This window comes from Coccidioides immitis, assembly GCF_000149335.2.
Source record: "Coccidioides immitis RS genomic scaffold supercont3.5, whole genome shotgun sequence".
In the NCBI taxonomy this organism is placed as follows: Eukaryota; Fungi; Ascomycota; class Eurotiomycetes; order Onygenales; family Onygenaceae; genus Coccidioides; species Coccidioides immitis.
In genome coordinates this window covers 2,531,205-2,547,351 of record NW_004504307.1, presented here as the reverse complement: position 1 = coordinate 2,547,351, position 16,147 = coordinate 2,531,205, and the positions used below count along the sequence as shown (strand labels likewise).

The window sequence follows — 16,147 nt, the reverse complement described above, 5'->3', positions numbered from 1 at the left end:
CTCCATCATCATCCTGAACTCTAACTGCAGATGAATATGATGATGCCATGCACAGATTTTACAATAACTCTGATTATCAACAATTTTGGAAATTTTCTTTATATCTCTGAATCTGTGGGCGAATTAGCCGTTGGTGGTGGGGAAAATAGCTATAATCACTGCGTACATGCCTGCCGTACATACATGCAATGAATCCGCCGCTAGTTTTTTTTGCGGTATCACCACATTAATACTGTGGCCCCTTTTGGTGCATGAAATAAGTTGAGGTCCTCTTCCAGCACACCTTTTGATTAACTCTTTGCAGTTGTCACAGGGGTTATCATAGCTCTCTGCTATAAATATATTTGATCTGGGGTTTGCCCTTTCCCTTGCTGCCTTGTTTATCAAAGAAGGTGGGTAGAATTGTAAGGCCATATGCTTTGTCAATATGCGTCTCATTGTAAGGCCTAAAGGCTTCTAATAAGCGGTCTATACAGAAAAACAGACGGAGGAGGAGCAAAAAGGTTTGTAATACTTCAATAGAAGGATACGTTCCAGCGCAATTCCTGTATCTTGGCACCGTATCGCCATTCTAGCTCCAGAAACATTGAAGTCTTTCGTGGGAAATGCAATCTCGCAGAGGAGCTTGTATCGTTCATACTTCAAGATTTTCTCCCAGCCTCACACGTCATTTTTATCGAATTCATATCTGTACGGAATACTCCGTACCTCCAAGGAAAAAACATTGGGTTATCCCTTCTTTCTCACACCACGTGCAGTGAAACCGCGCAGGCAGTTTCTGAATGCCGCCAGAAGCCTTGACTCGGCTCAACGCAATTTGCCCGCTCCGTCGAACGTACACCGCTGTCAGCGGAAGAAAGAAATGTTCCTTGGCTTCATTGTTGAACGGCTTAGGAAATGACAAAGAAAAGTCCAACGAGATCGTATGGATTCCAGTATCGAATCGTCACTCCACGAAGGGTGTAGTAAAAAAGGCCATCTGCCACTAGAAATTTCGATGGGTTGTCCTTTGAACCGTCTTGCCTAGGATTAAGCTCTCGGAGGTGATATTAGTTGGGTTCCAACCCCAGTGCATAACAGTCGTCGCCCGAGTCTTTCTAGTCATCAACTTTGGCACTATAGTGAAGGAAATTGGGTCAGACGGGGCAGGAATCTCGACAGTTGTCTAGCGACGGCGAGCGTAATGACACCGTAACCCAACCGAACAACTATTTCTCTTTGTTCATTAGATCCCTCTTGGATCATGTCATAATCAGCAAAGTTCTCAATCACCCCCGTCCATAAACTTATAGACCTAGGCTCCCTTCACTCATCAGCGGCTGGTTTTGAATTGAAGGAATAAGCCGGCTCCTGCCTGGAGTTGAACTTGTAGGCCTCCTTCAGGTCGATTTCCGCGGGCTGCTTGTTTCAGAGAATCGGCTCAGGTTCGAGCGTCGCCATAGACAACCGAATGGTGCGAGGTTGGGGCTATCATTTCGGCGGGTCTGGAAGTTTTTCTGACTTTACATATACACACACGCTCCCACTCAGCTCCAATTCAGGATTTCTCCTCCTGCAACGCCAGAGTGGGGGTTGATGCATGCCGAGTGCAGATGAGCATCCCGTCAATAGCTACATCATACTTCGGCGAGAACACCCGGTACTGTGTTTATATCACCCATTTCCTGGCTACAGCCAGTTTAAGTCCGAACCCAACACGAGAACTCTCTGCCCGACATTGATTAGTTTTATTTAACTCTTCTAACGTTCTCACTCTCCTACTCAAGTCAGAAAAATCCCTCCCCAACCTTGCCATTAAAAGGCCTTGAATACGTACGTACTGATCAGTATCAAAGATGGCGCCAGTGCCCAGCGGTTGGACAGACGATGCAGTGGAGTTAAAACATCGAGTACCACTGGGGTGACGACCAAAGTGATGGTCAGATGATGGCCAAGGAATACGGAGTAAGTACGGCCTGTCGAATCCTTGGCCGAAGCTAGTTAGTCACCACTAGTTGGTCGATCCGGCCTGCAGTTCTCTTCGAGTCCAGCGGCAAGTTTTACATCTGGAACCGAATCGAGGACGATGCTTTTCAGTTTGTAAAGCCAACCGACCTAGAAGGCATCAAATTGCATCTCAATGGCATGAGCGGAGACGCAGTCGAGATCAAGAGGATATCCCCTGCTTAATAGACGGGATCCGTTGAGCATGGAGGGTGGACAGCAAGTATCTGTGGTGCATTTCGTTTCCTTGCTGCTGCGGGTTGATTGAATACAGTGCAGATTGAAAGTACTTTACCTGGCCCCGCGCGGTCGAAATTCAAACCAAATATTCGCGTAAATGACCTTTGCAACCATCCATACGAAGGATATGCCTGCAGCTTGTCCAGCCTATATGTACTCCGTAGTTATGCGCATACATGTGTGAACACCGTTGTGGGCCTTCGAGTCGATCTTACTTCCTGCCATCATCTCCATTTAGAATCCCCTGTTTGTACCATACATAGTGGGCAACGCGTCCAATGCAAGGCAAATGCAAACCCATGGGACACTTGACACAATCTGCATGTGTGCCTGCCGTGTGTAACAAGCGGGCTGGCGTGATGAATGTCGACATACGGGAATATTTTTTGCAGGACTCATTCGTCGGCGGCGAGGTCAGCTCGCCACCACTGAGGGGAAATGGAAACCCAAACTACCAAGCGGAAGAGGTCGTGTACGTACGCAAGTAGGATATGTCTCTGTTTCGATATTGATCACAGGTAATCCTTCTTGAACAGCAGAGAGGCTGTCTTCCATTGGCCTTGCGAAATATACCTTGTTTCAGGGAACGGTACGCATCTGGTTTACACAAGTCTAACTATCTGATACCCGAATGTCGACTGTCTGATCCGAGACATAGAGGCAATCTTTCGGCTGGGACATAGTACCCTTAACCTCGTTTTGCAGTTTTTCTTATCAAGCTCCACTGGGTCAGAGAGATGGACGAGAAGTACTATATCTATTCTAGCGTCACCAGACAAAGGCCTCAAGTATATGCCTGTCCTCCCTAGGAGCGAAAACACCGACAGGTTTGGTTCAACGCTAAAGAATAAGGTCGTCATAGCGGGGAAGAAGCCCGCCCCGGAAACAGACGAACCGCAAAATGGCTTTCCCGAATTGGAGATGGGCAATTCTCACTACAGGTGAATGATAAGAGAGGCAATATACAGAGCTTCTAATTTGTTTTCAAAAGCTCCTGGGATATGATGTTCAACTCCTCTTCTGATGCTCTTGCTTCCGCATTTGGAGAAGCACTCGCCATGATCTCAAGCACGGGAATAGATAATGACTGTGGTATTCTCTATTGTGGCCTTCTGGAACGGAAATCCCGACATTACTGTCAAAGTTGAAGACATTGCCAAGTTAGCTGGACAATGCAGGTTTATAGATAGCATCCTGACAGTCATCCTTCCTCTACAGGCCATCCTCCAAAGGTCAAGCTACATAGGGAAGCGCAATGCTCTGTGATTCGAACCCTTTGTGAGCTATCCGACCACGCTCAGACTGCAATTTGGTCTTTGGTGTGGATAAGGAATTTACGGGCCTACTCTCTGCTATTTCACGGTTTAAGATCACAAACCTTGAAGTCATCTGTAAAAAGGTGCTAGTCGGAGGAATGATGACAGATGAACCTATTGGGCCGGAAAAAGGCTCTGTGGTGTTTGTTCTGGAGTGTTCAGTGACACCAAAGACCGCCGATGTTGTGAAGATGAAGAGAGGTGTCCAATTAGCGGGATCGGAAATTTCACTTAGCCTGTATGTTGACACCCTCGATGCCATAGACAATATACTGGCATGGCTTGCGGCGCTAGCAATGGATGACCTGACGTTCGTGAAGACCCTTCTTCAGCAAGAGAAAACCATTGATGGCCTTAATCCGCGACGAGTAACAATCGGATTGGACGCAACATATACATCTGATAAGCCGGAGTTGTCATATTTCTGCATAGACATAGAGGTATCTAGTAGCTTTGGCCAAGATCAAGATGGTAAAAAGCCTGTCTTTCTCCTTTCACACTCCTAGGTAAATGGGCATAACAAAACAGGAACGATTCGGGGAGTATTGTGGAATTGTCAGAACATTTCAAGAGACTAATTTGAGATATTAATACCACCGCATACTGTGTGTGCTAATTTTATCTCTTCCTAGGGTGGGATCAATCTCAGAACCTGTCCTTCAACTCTCCTATGAGGCATGGTGTGACTTCAATCCCATTCCGGAGAACACTGGTACGTCAATCCACCTCGCCAGTGTTATCCCTGGTCAAAACATTGACATTCCAGAGGGTAATCCATCGGAAAATTACCCGGGCCTATGCCAGCATCTCCCAGGGAAAGCCTTGCTGTTGGGGAAACTTTTAAAGGGCTGAGAGACAGGTCTTCCAGCTCCATTGCACAGCCTTTTCTCAATCACATCGAGTTAGACGCATCCAGCTGGTGGGGAGAGAGTATAGGCTTCAGATTTAACCTTGATTTTATCGCGGGCGTTAAGCCAAGCTCCCACTCGTGACACAGCAAGGAGACCATGTAACTATCTGGAGGGGGCGTTAGGGTATCAGCGATCAGGGTAAAAGGGTGGGTGAACTCCAGCAGGAGAATACTAGGTATCTCGTGCTAACCTCCGTACCTAACTTATATATGTGTGTGCTCCGTATAGGTAGCAGGTAACGTCTCGTCCATAATGAGATTCGAATATGGATACAGAATCCACACCACAATCTTTGTCAAGATTGGCTGGTTAGTTGGTTACTGGAGGCCGTTAACTAAACTAACCAGCTACTTACTAAATTGATCACGTGAACACTTCGATTAATCCCGACTACACATTGTCCCTCGTCTATCTGGGTATTATTTTACTTTGGTCATAATAGTTGTTCAGTCAATTACTTCAATCCTTGATATATGCACTTTGATCTTTAGGTACAATTTTTTAGTACCCTATTATCCAGGATGCTGCTCTGATTCTCATGTTCCTACTGCGATTACTTTTAAAACAGTAACTACCCGGTGAAAGCTTTATGAAACGGGCTCCAAAAGAGCGAAAAACCCGAAAGGCCAGGGACTTTCCTGCTGATATTTCACTTCCACCTCAATTTTTATGCTCGTCGGGCTGTTGTATGATGCCACCTCCACTCCACTCAACATGAAACTCATTTCCGGAATCTTCTTCACCGGGACATAGCGCAACGTGCTTCGTGGTATCAACGACAACACAAGTTTCTCGTCATTGCTGAACTGTGCGAGGACATTGAACCGGAGATTCGAGAGCATCGTTGGCCCTGTCCCCTTGTAGTTGGTCATCAGCGGTGCTGGGCGCCCAAGTGGGATTGACACTTTGAGCTTTTCCATGTTAAAGTTTTGGGCATCCTTTTCGTACACGATCGAAAAGATGAGGTCCTGTTTTCCCTTGAGCATAGGAATGCTGGCTCCTGGCTTTTTACCAACCGGGTAAACAGCATAGTTGAACACGGGAGCACTCGCTGGGCCATCAGCAATGTTGGGAGATGTGACATTGAAAATTGGCCGTGGCATACGGAAATGCGGAGGAATATGCAGTGGTTCCTCTAGAATTGCTCTTTTACGGGCACCAAAAGCAGGGTGTGGACCACATGCAATAGACTGTGGTGTAAATTCGATCGTTGCCTGAGCACGGATCTGCCGTTTTGGAGACAATGCCAAGGTCCGGTACTTATTCTCAGAGGCAGCAAAGAGACCAGGGAATTTTTTCTTGTCTGGCAGGGAAATACTAAGTTGCCACCGTGGCTCGTTGAGTTGGATTCCCATTAACGCTGCCGTCGGGAACGGCTCCTGATACCATCCAGGATGGTGCTCATCTTCGAACGTTTTCTTGATCGTTTGGTGCAAATCGTTCGCAAAATTCTCCATGTTCAAGCACCGAACATCATCTGTTGTTGGACTCGTTCCCCAGATAAAAATCGATCCGTGTGGATTTGGGGTGTTGCGATGGATCGTATAACTTATTGGCGTGGTGCGGTTTGGATCATCCGCATTGGGGTCGGTATAGACTCGCTTATAATCCATGTCGATATACTCCGCAGTGAGCGTCTTTGCGGCAGCGAAGTACTGTTGGTGTGGCGGCTCTCGCAGAAATAGCGAATGAAACTCGGGTTCGACGGGCGCCTCGCGCATGAGGCACAACATCGTGTCCGGTCCCACCACTTCATGACGGAGTACGACGGGAGCCCACTCGTGGCTCGGAGGGGGGTCAATGTCCACAACTAAGTCGGGAAACTTGGTCACTAGTGCAGAGCGCACGAAAAATCCGTAACTTGGTATCGGGGGACGGTACTTCAAAGTGGGGATCTCGGTTTTCAGATAACGGTTGATTGCTGCCTTGATAGCTGACCTCAAACGGTCGTCGCTACGGTCTACGTGATTGGCAAGGCTCAGGCCTCCATCGACCATGGCACTTACCCAGTTATGATCAATTGTGAAGAACCGCAGACTTTCCTGGGGGACATGGCTGGGGTCGGTGATCAGATAATGTGGGGGCACATCGACCAAATAGTATCGATCTAACACCCAGCGCAAAACAATCATCCAGTCGGTTGAAAAAGGAGTATTGTACTCATTGTATGGTATGTCCTCGCCGTCTGTGCTACTTGCGACTTTGTATGCGGCCTTCTCCAGGTAATCATCAATGATCGGGTCAATCTCTTGACCCTTGTATGTAAGATCGAGGCGAGGGAGCTCCTGCCGGAACCAACGCATTGCCATCCCATCGGATTTGGACTGGAGAACTTTCTTCTTTGGTAAACTCGCCACGATCTCAATGGTACTGGCGATTGTCTTCACAACCTCTTCACGGGTCTTGTACGCCGATGGCACTCCAAGGGAAGCGGCCCGGGATTTGATAGCGTGCAGTCGTGCCTCGTTTAACGCAATATCAAAAATCTGCTTTCGAACTCGGGATAGTGCTGCAGCAAAATCCTGGTTTGCCAACGCAAGTGTTTTTCCAAGGTTCCAAGCTGCAGAATATGTAATATCCATGATATTGAGTTCTTGATCAAGGATTTGGAGTTTTGTTCCCGTTGTGGAGCTCAGTGGCCATGGAGTTTCTTTTGGGAAGTCCACCGTTGACGGGGCAAATGGGCCCCTGAAGAAGGCGGCCGTGACTTCGCCAGTTTGGATTCGATATCTCGCCAGTGAAAAACCGTCGTTGAGCCTTTTTGCTACACGGTTCCCAACGGGCCCGCTCAGCTGGCTCAAGTCCTCCTTGCTAAGCTTTGGTGTCAGTGCCGTAAGGGTTTCTCCCAAGTAAGTGAAAGCATCCGCCACATTTAGAGAATTGGGAGGCAAGCATGTGAATTCCCAGGCGTATAGAGAGGACATGCACACATATTTTTGATTCTTAACTGGGAAGCTCATAGCTTCTACGCCTTCGATATTTACCAAATGGGCAACCACCGTTGTCGGCTGTTTTATCGACAAGGGACCGGTTCGGTGGCAAACAACCACCGAATAGGCATGATCTTCGTCATCAGTCGTGGCCGCTGAAGGTGTGCCGTCCAGATGAATATGACGGAGGTGAGCGAGAAAACGGTGGTGATACACTTCACCTGTCGTTTGCGCCGGATCCCGCGCCCCATTTTTATCATACTTTGCGAAGAGTGAATTGAACAATTCGGACCGAAGGAATATTGCATCAGTTTTCACCGTCGCTCCATCAGCTTCTGGGTCATATACCACGGATGTAGCCGTGTCCTGTAATTGGGACACATCCGCGACCAACATGTTGATGCTAAGGGTATCGCTTTGTTTAGCATCCGTCTGCGAAGGAATTTTCTGAAATATTGACGAGATTTCCGATTGGCTTAAACGAAGCTCATCTTGTGTGAACAAAAGTACGGCCAGCCATGGAACTCGGTTGTTATTATAGTCGGCAGGATGTTCTTTCTCCGACTTCCAGCTCGCGATTCGTTCCCAAGGTAGTGTCGGGTCCGTAAACAAGACATTTGGAAGGACTTCTCCTCTGTCAGCATGCCCTTGGGGTGGATAAATCGAATGTATGGCGCCATCGGGCAAGGAAAACCGAGGTGCGATAACATTGAACTCATGCTTGCTTGGGATGGTCTTTTTGTCTGAGCCAGTGTCGACGTGTTGCTCGACTTCGATTTTGTGAACGCCAGCAGCAAGCCCAGGTACATAAAACGAGAATAACTGTTCCTCTCCCCGTTTGATTCCAGGGGTTGTATCCTCGGCCGTCGCCCGAAGTGATCGAAGAACTCGTGTCCCATGACGCAGTGCAAGATGGCGAGGCGAGCAGTCAAGTTTTCTTGGGGCTCGCCGGAGGTCCATGGTTGATTGAAATCGTGATAATCAATAAGCTCTTGTTGCCCGTGACAATGAATGTGAGATGGTGCGTATTAATGGGATGATATTACGCTTAGCATATTTGACAATTCATTTTTCTAGCCGACTTTCGGGACGGTCGGGAATATGTCCAATGGTAAATTCCTTGTTTTTAGGCTTTCAAAAGAGGCATGAATCGTCCAAAGTGAGGGGGGATGCTATGTGAGAGCTTTTTCTCCGGATTATTCGGGGATGGGATGCACAACACCATGTTTCCATTCATGGATTATTTTAAACTGCATGTTGCATGATGCCGTCAAGGTTCGTGCAAATTTAGCCGGCATACAGAGTGCATCCACCCCAAAAATCAACATTCACCTCCCTTGATCATGCAGCCGTCTCCGAGCATAGTGGTCTGACTATGCTCATCTGCATCAATGCAGCGAATCATCCGTGGATCTCTCGAATCCCCATTGGGCCCTTGACAATATGAGGTCAGTCGGTGGCCTATCCATTAACGAAGCCGACCTTCCCGTCCGTTACGAAGTTGTCCCAATGATATCAGCCAGCCACTTGGGCTGGCGTCAAATGGATATCAAGATTCAAGATCCTGATAAGAGAGTATTGTATTTTATGGGCTTGCAACTTGGCACTATGATGCGCATGCGTCCACGCATGCTGGTGGATTAATGCTCCCCCTCAGTCGAACACCCCCCTCGCCCCCCCAAAAAAAAAAAAAAAACCTTCCAACCCACCCTTGCAGGATTCTCTTCTGTGAATTTATAATCACTGTGCTGAGTTCAATGGTATAAATCCTAAGAAAGACCGCTCTGAGAGCCCGGTTTGAAGGTGGCATCCTTTTATTCGATCAACTGATTGAACTTTTGAAAAGTCGTTCTAAGTTTCAAGCATCATCGAAATGGCGTCCCCCGTGACTGTTTTGGAGAACCCAATTCCAAAGAGTGGTCAACACCTTTTGTTCTTCCTTACCAGCAAACAGCAGCTGGCATTGGAACAGCGTCCCATTGAAAGTTCTCTAGGCTATTCAGCTTATGTTGATCATGGAGTGTCTCAAGGTGTCATTGTCAACCCCTCTAGTATTGCAGCTGCGATGCGTTCTAGCTTGGTACGTTTGAAGACAACCTACATTTCACTGTTTGACTAACCGCCGGGGATAGGTTACTGTGTACGGTATCACCAAGCCAGGCACCGACAAGCAGTACATTTCTGTTATAAGCCCCACCTACAATCTCATCGCCAACCGCCAGAACCAGCCAATAGAGACCACGCAGAAGGCACTGGCCGCGTGTTCTGACAATGACCGTAACAATTGGGTCTACTACCTGAATCTGCCACAGTATGCCGCCCGTCTTTTGGGCTAACGGCCTTTAAGCTAACCAAAGCTACAGAGGAACACCTCAGTATGCGATTTACGAATTGAATATCCAGGATTCGAGTTCTGCTCCCACGGTGTATAGCGGTCCGACTCCGAGTGGGAACTCAAACCTTGCGGCAGTGTACTTTTCCCCGAACAAAGACAGATTCATCATATTCTCGAACACTGACACACGTCATTACCTATACTGGGTTAATTCCACCCTTCAGAGTGGTGAGTAATCCTACGCTATCGTTATACTTTATATAATTGGTATAAGCTGATAGTACCCCACAGCAAACCGAATTTCGGGCACTGGTAGCGTTATGAGTGCCAGCCCACTGGCCGCGACTACAATAACGAACGTGCAGACGAGGTCTATGACTATCTTTTTGTACTACATGGACGTCAACACCCTCCTTAACCGAATTGTCGGAAAGGTCACAGACAATGAAATTCATTGGTATGCAAACCAGGTCGTTGAAGGCGCTCCCCCGATGAAGGTGGACACGCTATTGACGGGCGTGGTTGTTGAGGGAAAATGGAACTGCTTGTATTACATCCCAGATGGAGACACGGAGTTCAGGGCGTTTAACGATACCATCCGTGACAGCTTTTTTGATGAGCCGAGAGAGGGATAGGCTCTCAGCGCACGCTCAACGCTCCTCCTTCAGGATGTTTTTATGTGATGTCAATTCAATTCGTTAACTTAGTTGTTAGTCACTCTTTTAGTCGAGCTGATATTTCGGAGAAGATGGATATTATTAGCTGTTTAATCCACCCCGGTGCCAAATCCTGCATGTAGGAATCTATCCTCCCTGGAACTAGATAACCGGGATACCTATCCAAGGTAGAATCTTAGCCCAACTCAAGTACGCCCGGTAATCAATGGGTCTTGAAATCGTAAGGCTATACTCAGTACGGAGTATCCAATAATGCTTTTACTTGCCGCTGTAATTACGCCTCGACCTGGCGGGGCTTGCGTCAAAGATTGGTTTGGCGTCCAGGGAGATACGCTATCCGAAGCTGAGTATCAAGCTTCGTGACTATGTCCGGAGAAAATATCTAGAGTTATGAAGGCCCTGCACCCTGTCGCGGCCCGCACAGACCTTAAACAATACTACTTTGATCCCCGGGCTGTTGATCGTTTGATAGACGACGCTGTCTATCAAGGATGGGTAGCTCCGCACCCCGCGTCCTTTAGCAAGCCACATTACGGACGAGGGCCCTGGGGAGGGGTTTGTGCATGTATCGATACATTTGAATCTCGACTGCAAAGAATGCCAAAAAAAAAAAAAAAAAAAAAACCTAGAGCGGCCCGTGCACAAGCAGCCACATAACTAGTTAAGCATAGGCAGAGTTGTTACATTTGTTAAACTTTGCAGATATCTCTCCGCATTCATTCCAAAAAATTTCTTTTTCCAACCTTAACTACCCCATCTGGCTGCAAAGTGATGGGAACCCAGCCTTTGGGGGAATGCACTTGACGTCCTGAAGAACATGCAAGAGTGTCTGCCCAATCTTGCCCTCCTGCGAGGGATGCAACCCTCTGCGAAAGCCTAATGCATCATCACGAAGATCCTCTTGGCTTTCTCCGGCGGACATTGGAGTGATGACCAAGTGGAAGTTAACACTCTTCCCACTGCATAGTGTTTGCATAAATATGCGTGCTTCTGAATGTGACATCAATGCATGTCGGATGGGATAATCCAAAGTGATGATGCTATCAAGTCGTGTTTTAAACTGTACGTTTTGCGGGTTCGACTCGGTCGGATGAGCAAGGAAGACGAGGAAACCGGGGGAACTGCAACCGTAGTGGGTAGACGACGAGGAAGAAAGCCGGAGACCCGGCCGGAAGGCTATGAATAAAGGATATGTGAGAAAAACCTGCAGTCTACCTGGCTGCACCATTAAGCTTTTGAGCAGCGAGGGAAAGACACGCACATAGCTACGCATGTGTATGCTGCATTTAGTTCAGCCCTTGAGAATTTGTATGGAGGTTCAGTATATCTAGCTTGTAAATAGAAATCGGCCTGCCGTTGCTTTCTATTACCCAATTGCCTTTATCTCACTGGCATAATATTTGATATTATGCAACTTTCTGACTGCATCGCCAGAAGAGGGTAAATCATAATACGTTTCCAACCTCATATTTCGGACGTGACATTTTCCTCGGTCAGAGAAGGATGGCAGAGCAGCCCAAAAACCTAACAATACCCTTGAAATTGGACGCATTTGTCTTTAACAGAAGTGTCTGCAATGGCAATGAGGACGATGCGAAAATTGCACCTATCACCCAGCCCAACTACACCTTCCTGCAGCTCAATGATACCCTCATCCAGCCAGACATTCTGGATCATGTGGATCTTCACAATGCCATTCCAGCGGAGTCCAACCCACGACTGATGGACTTGGGTCAGGGAACGGTGCGATCAAATCGCGTTGGAGTCTATTTGCATTGGATCCTTCCACGATTCTACAGAAGTGGTGCAGCAGCTAGTCCCTCTGGAGCTCCTGGTCATACCCAACGACGACAACAGAAGGGACTCAGGGCGTCAGGGGCAGAGAATCCAGCGAATGACTACTCAGCACCCGAGTTCCCAGCATTACCAAACCGGTGGTTGGTGATTCGGACACTGGACCCTAATGCCCCAACGACAGCTCCAAAGGGAGCTGAGATCGATCCGGTAGAGGCATGGGTGATTGAGAGCGATCGACTGCGCTCAATCGACGACGAAGCTCTCAGCAATGCAGATCTCCAAGTTGATATCTCGCCATATATTACCTCGAACAAAGAGAGCATTGGAAATATAAACCTTAAAAAACAAGCAGAAGCATTCATCGGGTACAAGCAGCGTGCCAATCAGTGGAGCGAGGACCCCAGCAAGGCTCGAGTGGACTTGACGGCCGTAAGCAGCTCCAACCAACTGTTTGTGGACTACCAGCCTCACTGTAGCAATGTGTTTTCAACGGTCGATACCTTTGCATGCAAGATCAACGGCACCGACAGCCATCTCACCCAAGCTGTTGCGAGCTACTATGTTATCGGATGGCATTCTGAAGCGGCCGACGGGCCATTTGGGAAAATGGACCCGAGTTCGCATTTGACACGCCGCGGCCGCATGGATGCTCTGTCAATGGCAATGAAAGGCGAAAAGGAGCTCCCAGAGGAAATAAAAAAATGGCTCGGTTCCGAAGACCCAGCGCAGATTCTGTGCCACGGCGCGATGTATGATGTAGAGTGGAACGCATCCACACTGCCACCCAAAGTGCCGGCGAACGACGCCTCGCAGACACTCACTGATTCCATGTCTGTCGCCGTGGGGACGACACCAATAGACTCGTTGCTTGCGTACATAGAAAGCCATAAGACGGAAGGGCTGGAGCAGGACCTGCGCCTGATCGCGCCCCTTCTGCGCGCCCAGGATGAAGGAGTCGACGCTCACCGCGCTGCCACCGATGAGGTCCTGAACTGGAACTTTGCACGAGAGTCGGGCGGCCAATATTGGCTGTTCCAGAGTCCAGACGACAAACCGGCAGTGAAGCCCAGCGACACGGAGGCGGCATACCTGGAGCAGCTGAACCGGGCGCAGCGGATGCTGGATGGCACCTCTCGACAAATCCTGCAGCTGCAGTGGCAGTTGTTCTCGTACTGGTGGCAGCTCGCGAGCTCACCGGAGGCGTCGCCCCCACCGATGCCGGTCGAGGCGCTGACTAACCGCATCAACAAGTTGATCGGCCTGGCGCAGACCCTGCAGACGTTCATCGACAGCCTCTCGCGAGACACCAGCAAGTTCTCGCGTCTGCCCCAGAGCGGCGTGCTGCGGGAGTTCAGCCAGCCGCGCGACCCGACACTGCTGGTCGCTGGAATCAGTGCTGGCTGGCCGGACGACTATCTCGACCGCCTGGAAGTCCGCTTGGATACACAGCTGGTGGGGGCAACACCCTCCTTCAACGTGTCCCCGTTCTGCATCGACCGACTGCCGCAACCACTTCAGAAAACCGCTCAGGCCCTGGTTGAAGAGTTTGTGGCTCTCAGAGTTGGAGAAGTCACTCCTCCCAAGTACCATTATGTTCCTCTTTACCACGACCACGGCAAGCATGGGCTGGCCACCGATCCTCTCCGAGACCAATGGGGCAAAACCCAACCTTGGGCCCCGCTCTTCCTCGAATGGCAGGCCGACTACTTTCACATTCCATGGAAGGATTGGGACCTCGTCCAGGAACAAAAGGGCCAGCTGGATCCGCATTGGAGGTTCGGGATTACTCCTGGTACAGATCTCGCGAAAGAGCAAATCAAAGACATCAGGTCTCTCTCAGGGCGAATCCTACTCCTTCCGCAGCCGAGCTTCTCGCTCCAGGCCGCGATCGACCAACTGTTCAACAGCATCGATCCAGAGGTTTTGAAGAAATACTTACCCACCAAGGAGCAGCGTGATAATGTCCTCTACAATACATACAAGCTTCCGTTCCTCTCCGCACCCCTGGATGGCTTCACTGACCATCTCCTCACTCTATCGCATGGCACGCACATTAAGCCCAATGCCAGATATCCTGGAGAGGGCGTCCAACCTATGGTGGATGCGTACAAGGGCCCTTTTCACTATAATGAACTGAAGCTGATTGGCATCCATTCCGAGATGACCCCTTACGCCTCTCTTGTACGATTCACCGCGGAGCAAGCGTTGATGACTACGGCCGTCTCACACGACGATCCTAGCCCCGTCCCGTTCAAGCCGGTAACACACGGACAATTCCGCTTCAAGAAACTGAACATTATCGACAAGTTTGGTCAGGCAATCAACGCCATTGACCCTCGTTACGGCCACGAAGACCGCGAGGCCGTTTATCCGCATATCAGCGAGTATTTTGCTCCTCAGCTCCTTCCAGATGGTCAGCCCAACGTTGTCCGTCAACCGGTTGAAAAAGGCTACTGTGAATTTACCCAAGTTCCTCCCGGAATAAATCAACATGCCCGTCTGAACTCCGCTTTCATGATCCATGATACTCGATCCGACACCCACCCTACGGACTATTCCTACTGGAGACCAGTGACAGAGTGGGAAAACCCCATCTGGGGTTGGATAGTTCTCAACTATGTTGACTACGGTATTCAAGTTTTCCTACCCGACGGCACGTTCTATCGTGAGGTCCGCATCGCTTCTCCAACTGCGCCGCAGCACACTTCCACCAGCGCTAAATGGCTGCCATTCAACCCGCCAGCGACATCTCCTGACACGGGCCAGCTTGATCAGCTCTTAAACAAGCTGGCCGACCCCGATCAAACTTATTTGCTTGCCTTCTTAGACATGGCAAACAAATCACTCGAGTCCAGTTCATCGGTCCCAAGCGCCTATGCCACGTTCATGAATTCACTTGTAGGCCGGCCGTTGGCGCTGGTCAACGCTGGCTGGTCTCTTGAATTAGCTACTGATGCCAAATCTAATCAGTCTACCCTCGATCCCCGTCCGCCAAAGTTGGGACTTTTGGGTGGACAAGATATCTACCAATTCCCAGTCAAGCTGGGGGATGAGAATCGAGCAAGTGATGGCTTGGTCGGCTACTTCAAGACTAAGTCTAGACTTAAGGCAGGCGATGAGCTTGACCTAAGCAAAATTTTTACTTACTACACTGGCAACAATCCCACTGGTCCATTAGAGGAGATTTCCACCACGAATTTCCCTGATTTCCAGGCTTTCTGGCTAAAGCCAGATTCCTACATTGAACGCGGCAATGATGCCCAGCAAGGGGCACAGGAATTCTTCCGAGATTGGAATCGTGCCTTCCAAGTTTTTGGAATGATAATTGATCCTTTTGTGCCTGTGACGGCTTACAGCAGCATGTTACCCATGAACAACCTGCGCCTCCCGCCTTGGACGTGGCAAAAAGCATTTGAGAAAATGACGGCCTTCTTCCATATGGGACCCACTATCGTGAGTGATGACGTGCAACAATACTATCACTCAGACAAGGCTCTCTCGGCGGATTACAAGTTGTATCCACCCAGCAGTGACCAGACGATAGAAGGTAGTGCGGTGGGTATCCCTTCCCTCCAGTCGGCCAGTTGGGCGTGGCTTCAGCCATTCATAAATGCAACTTCGGATAATCCGCAGTACATGGCATTGGGCTTGGGGAAAGTGGACAGCAAGCCCAAATACCAAAAGGGTCCGTATACAGCAATTGAGGGGTATTTACAGCTGAAAGCGCCGATTATTAGGCCTGAAGATGCAGCTTCTGGCAGTGCTGGACCAGGATAAACAAAGCGGGAAGGGGGATGGAGGCTGAGGTATAGGTACTTCATGAAGGACTTACGCGGGGTCGGAGGGACCAATTTGGAACGGCAGGGCGGATTGTGTGTCTCGGTGTATTACATCCATTCGATCACGCAATGGATTTTTTTCAGTTAACTTCAATAGTAGCTTGCTTGAAAGAATTTCC

General features: G+C 49.1%; 5 protein-coding genes across 5 annotated transcripts; 2 read left to right on the top strand and 3 right to left on the bottom strand.

Moving 5' to 3' along the window:
• Window positions 1–123: 123 nt before the first annotated feature.
• CIMG_13601 (uncharacterized protein) lies at window positions 124–1,099 on the bottom strand (the record flags this gene model as incomplete). The annotated part of the gene is made up of 2 exons (XM_004444834.1): window positions 515–1,099; window positions 124–446 (listed from the first exon to the last, which is right to left on the bottom strand). Exon 2 carries the CDS (start codon window positions 436–438, stop codon window positions 124–126), a length of 315 nt encoding a protein of 104 aa, XP_004444891.1. The 5' UTR covers window positions 439–446; window positions 515–1,099.
• A 549-nt stretch (window positions 1,100–1,648) lies between these two features.
• CIMG_13600 (uncharacterized protein) lies at window positions 1,649–2,778 on the bottom strand (the record flags this gene model as incomplete). The annotated part of the gene is made up of 6 exons (XM_001239686.2): window positions 1,649–1,757; window positions 1,817–1,976; window positions 2,044–2,094; window positions 2,279–2,370; window positions 2,439–2,467; window positions 2,704–2,778. The coding sequence occupies 6 exons, from the start codon at window positions 2,776–2,778 to the stop codon at window positions 1,649–1,651; spliced, it is 516 nt and encodes a 171-aa protein (XP_001239687.2).
• Window positions 2,779–4,893: 2,115 nt separating this feature from the next.
• On the bottom strand, window positions 4,894–8,572 carry CIMG_09306 (uncharacterized protein). Its single transcript, XM_001239684.2, has one exon. The coding sequence runs from the start codon at window positions 8,338–8,340 to the stop codon at window positions 5,038–5,040; it is 3,303 nt and encodes a 1,100-aa protein (XP_001239685.1). The 5' UTR covers window positions 8,341–8,572; the 3' UTR covers window positions 4,894–5,037.
• CIMG_09304 (wall-associated proteinase) lies at window positions 8,042–10,450 on the top strand. Its single transcript, XM_001239682.2, has 5 exons — window positions 8,042–8,401; window positions 8,458–9,460; window positions 9,513–9,691; window positions 9,744–9,943; window positions 10,007–10,450. The coding sequence occupies exons 2-5, from the start codon at window positions 9,254–9,256 to the stop codon at window positions 10,348–10,350; spliced, it is 930 nt and encodes a 309-aa protein (XP_001239683.1). The 5' UTR covers window positions 8,042–8,401; window positions 8,458–9,253; the 3' UTR covers window positions 10,351–10,450.
• A 1,445-nt stretch (window positions 10,451–11,895) lies between these two features.
• On the top strand, window positions 11,896–15,966 carry CIMG_09303 (uncharacterized protein; the record flags this gene model as incomplete). Its single annotated transcript, XM_001239681.2, has 1 exon — window positions 11,896–15,966. The coding sequence occupies one exon, from the start codon at window positions 11,896–11,898 to the stop codon at window positions 15,964–15,966; it is 4,071 nt and encodes a 1,356-aa protein (XP_001239682.2).
• Between the last annotated feature and the right edge of the window lie 181 nt (window positions 15,967–16,147).

Excerpts from the sequence above, each read along its gene's own strand:
- CIMG_09306 (XM_001239684.2), bottom strand. The coding sequence starts at position 8,340 with ATGGACCTCCGGCGAGCCCCAAGAAAACTTGACTGCTCGCCTCGCCAT.
- CIMG_09304 (XM_001239682.2), top strand. The coding sequence starts at position 9,254 with ATGGCGTCCCCCGTGACTGTTTTGGAGAACCCAATTCCAAAGAGTGGT. Across the intron at positions 9,692-9,743 it reads TACTACCTGAATCTGCCACA|AGGAACACCTCAGTATGCGA; the intron begins GTATGCCGCCCG and ends CCAAAGCTACAG. Across the intron at positions 9,944-10,006 it reads TAATTCCACCCTTCAGAGTG|CAAACCGAATTTCGGGCACT; the intron begins GTGAGTAATCCT and ends AGTACCCCACAG.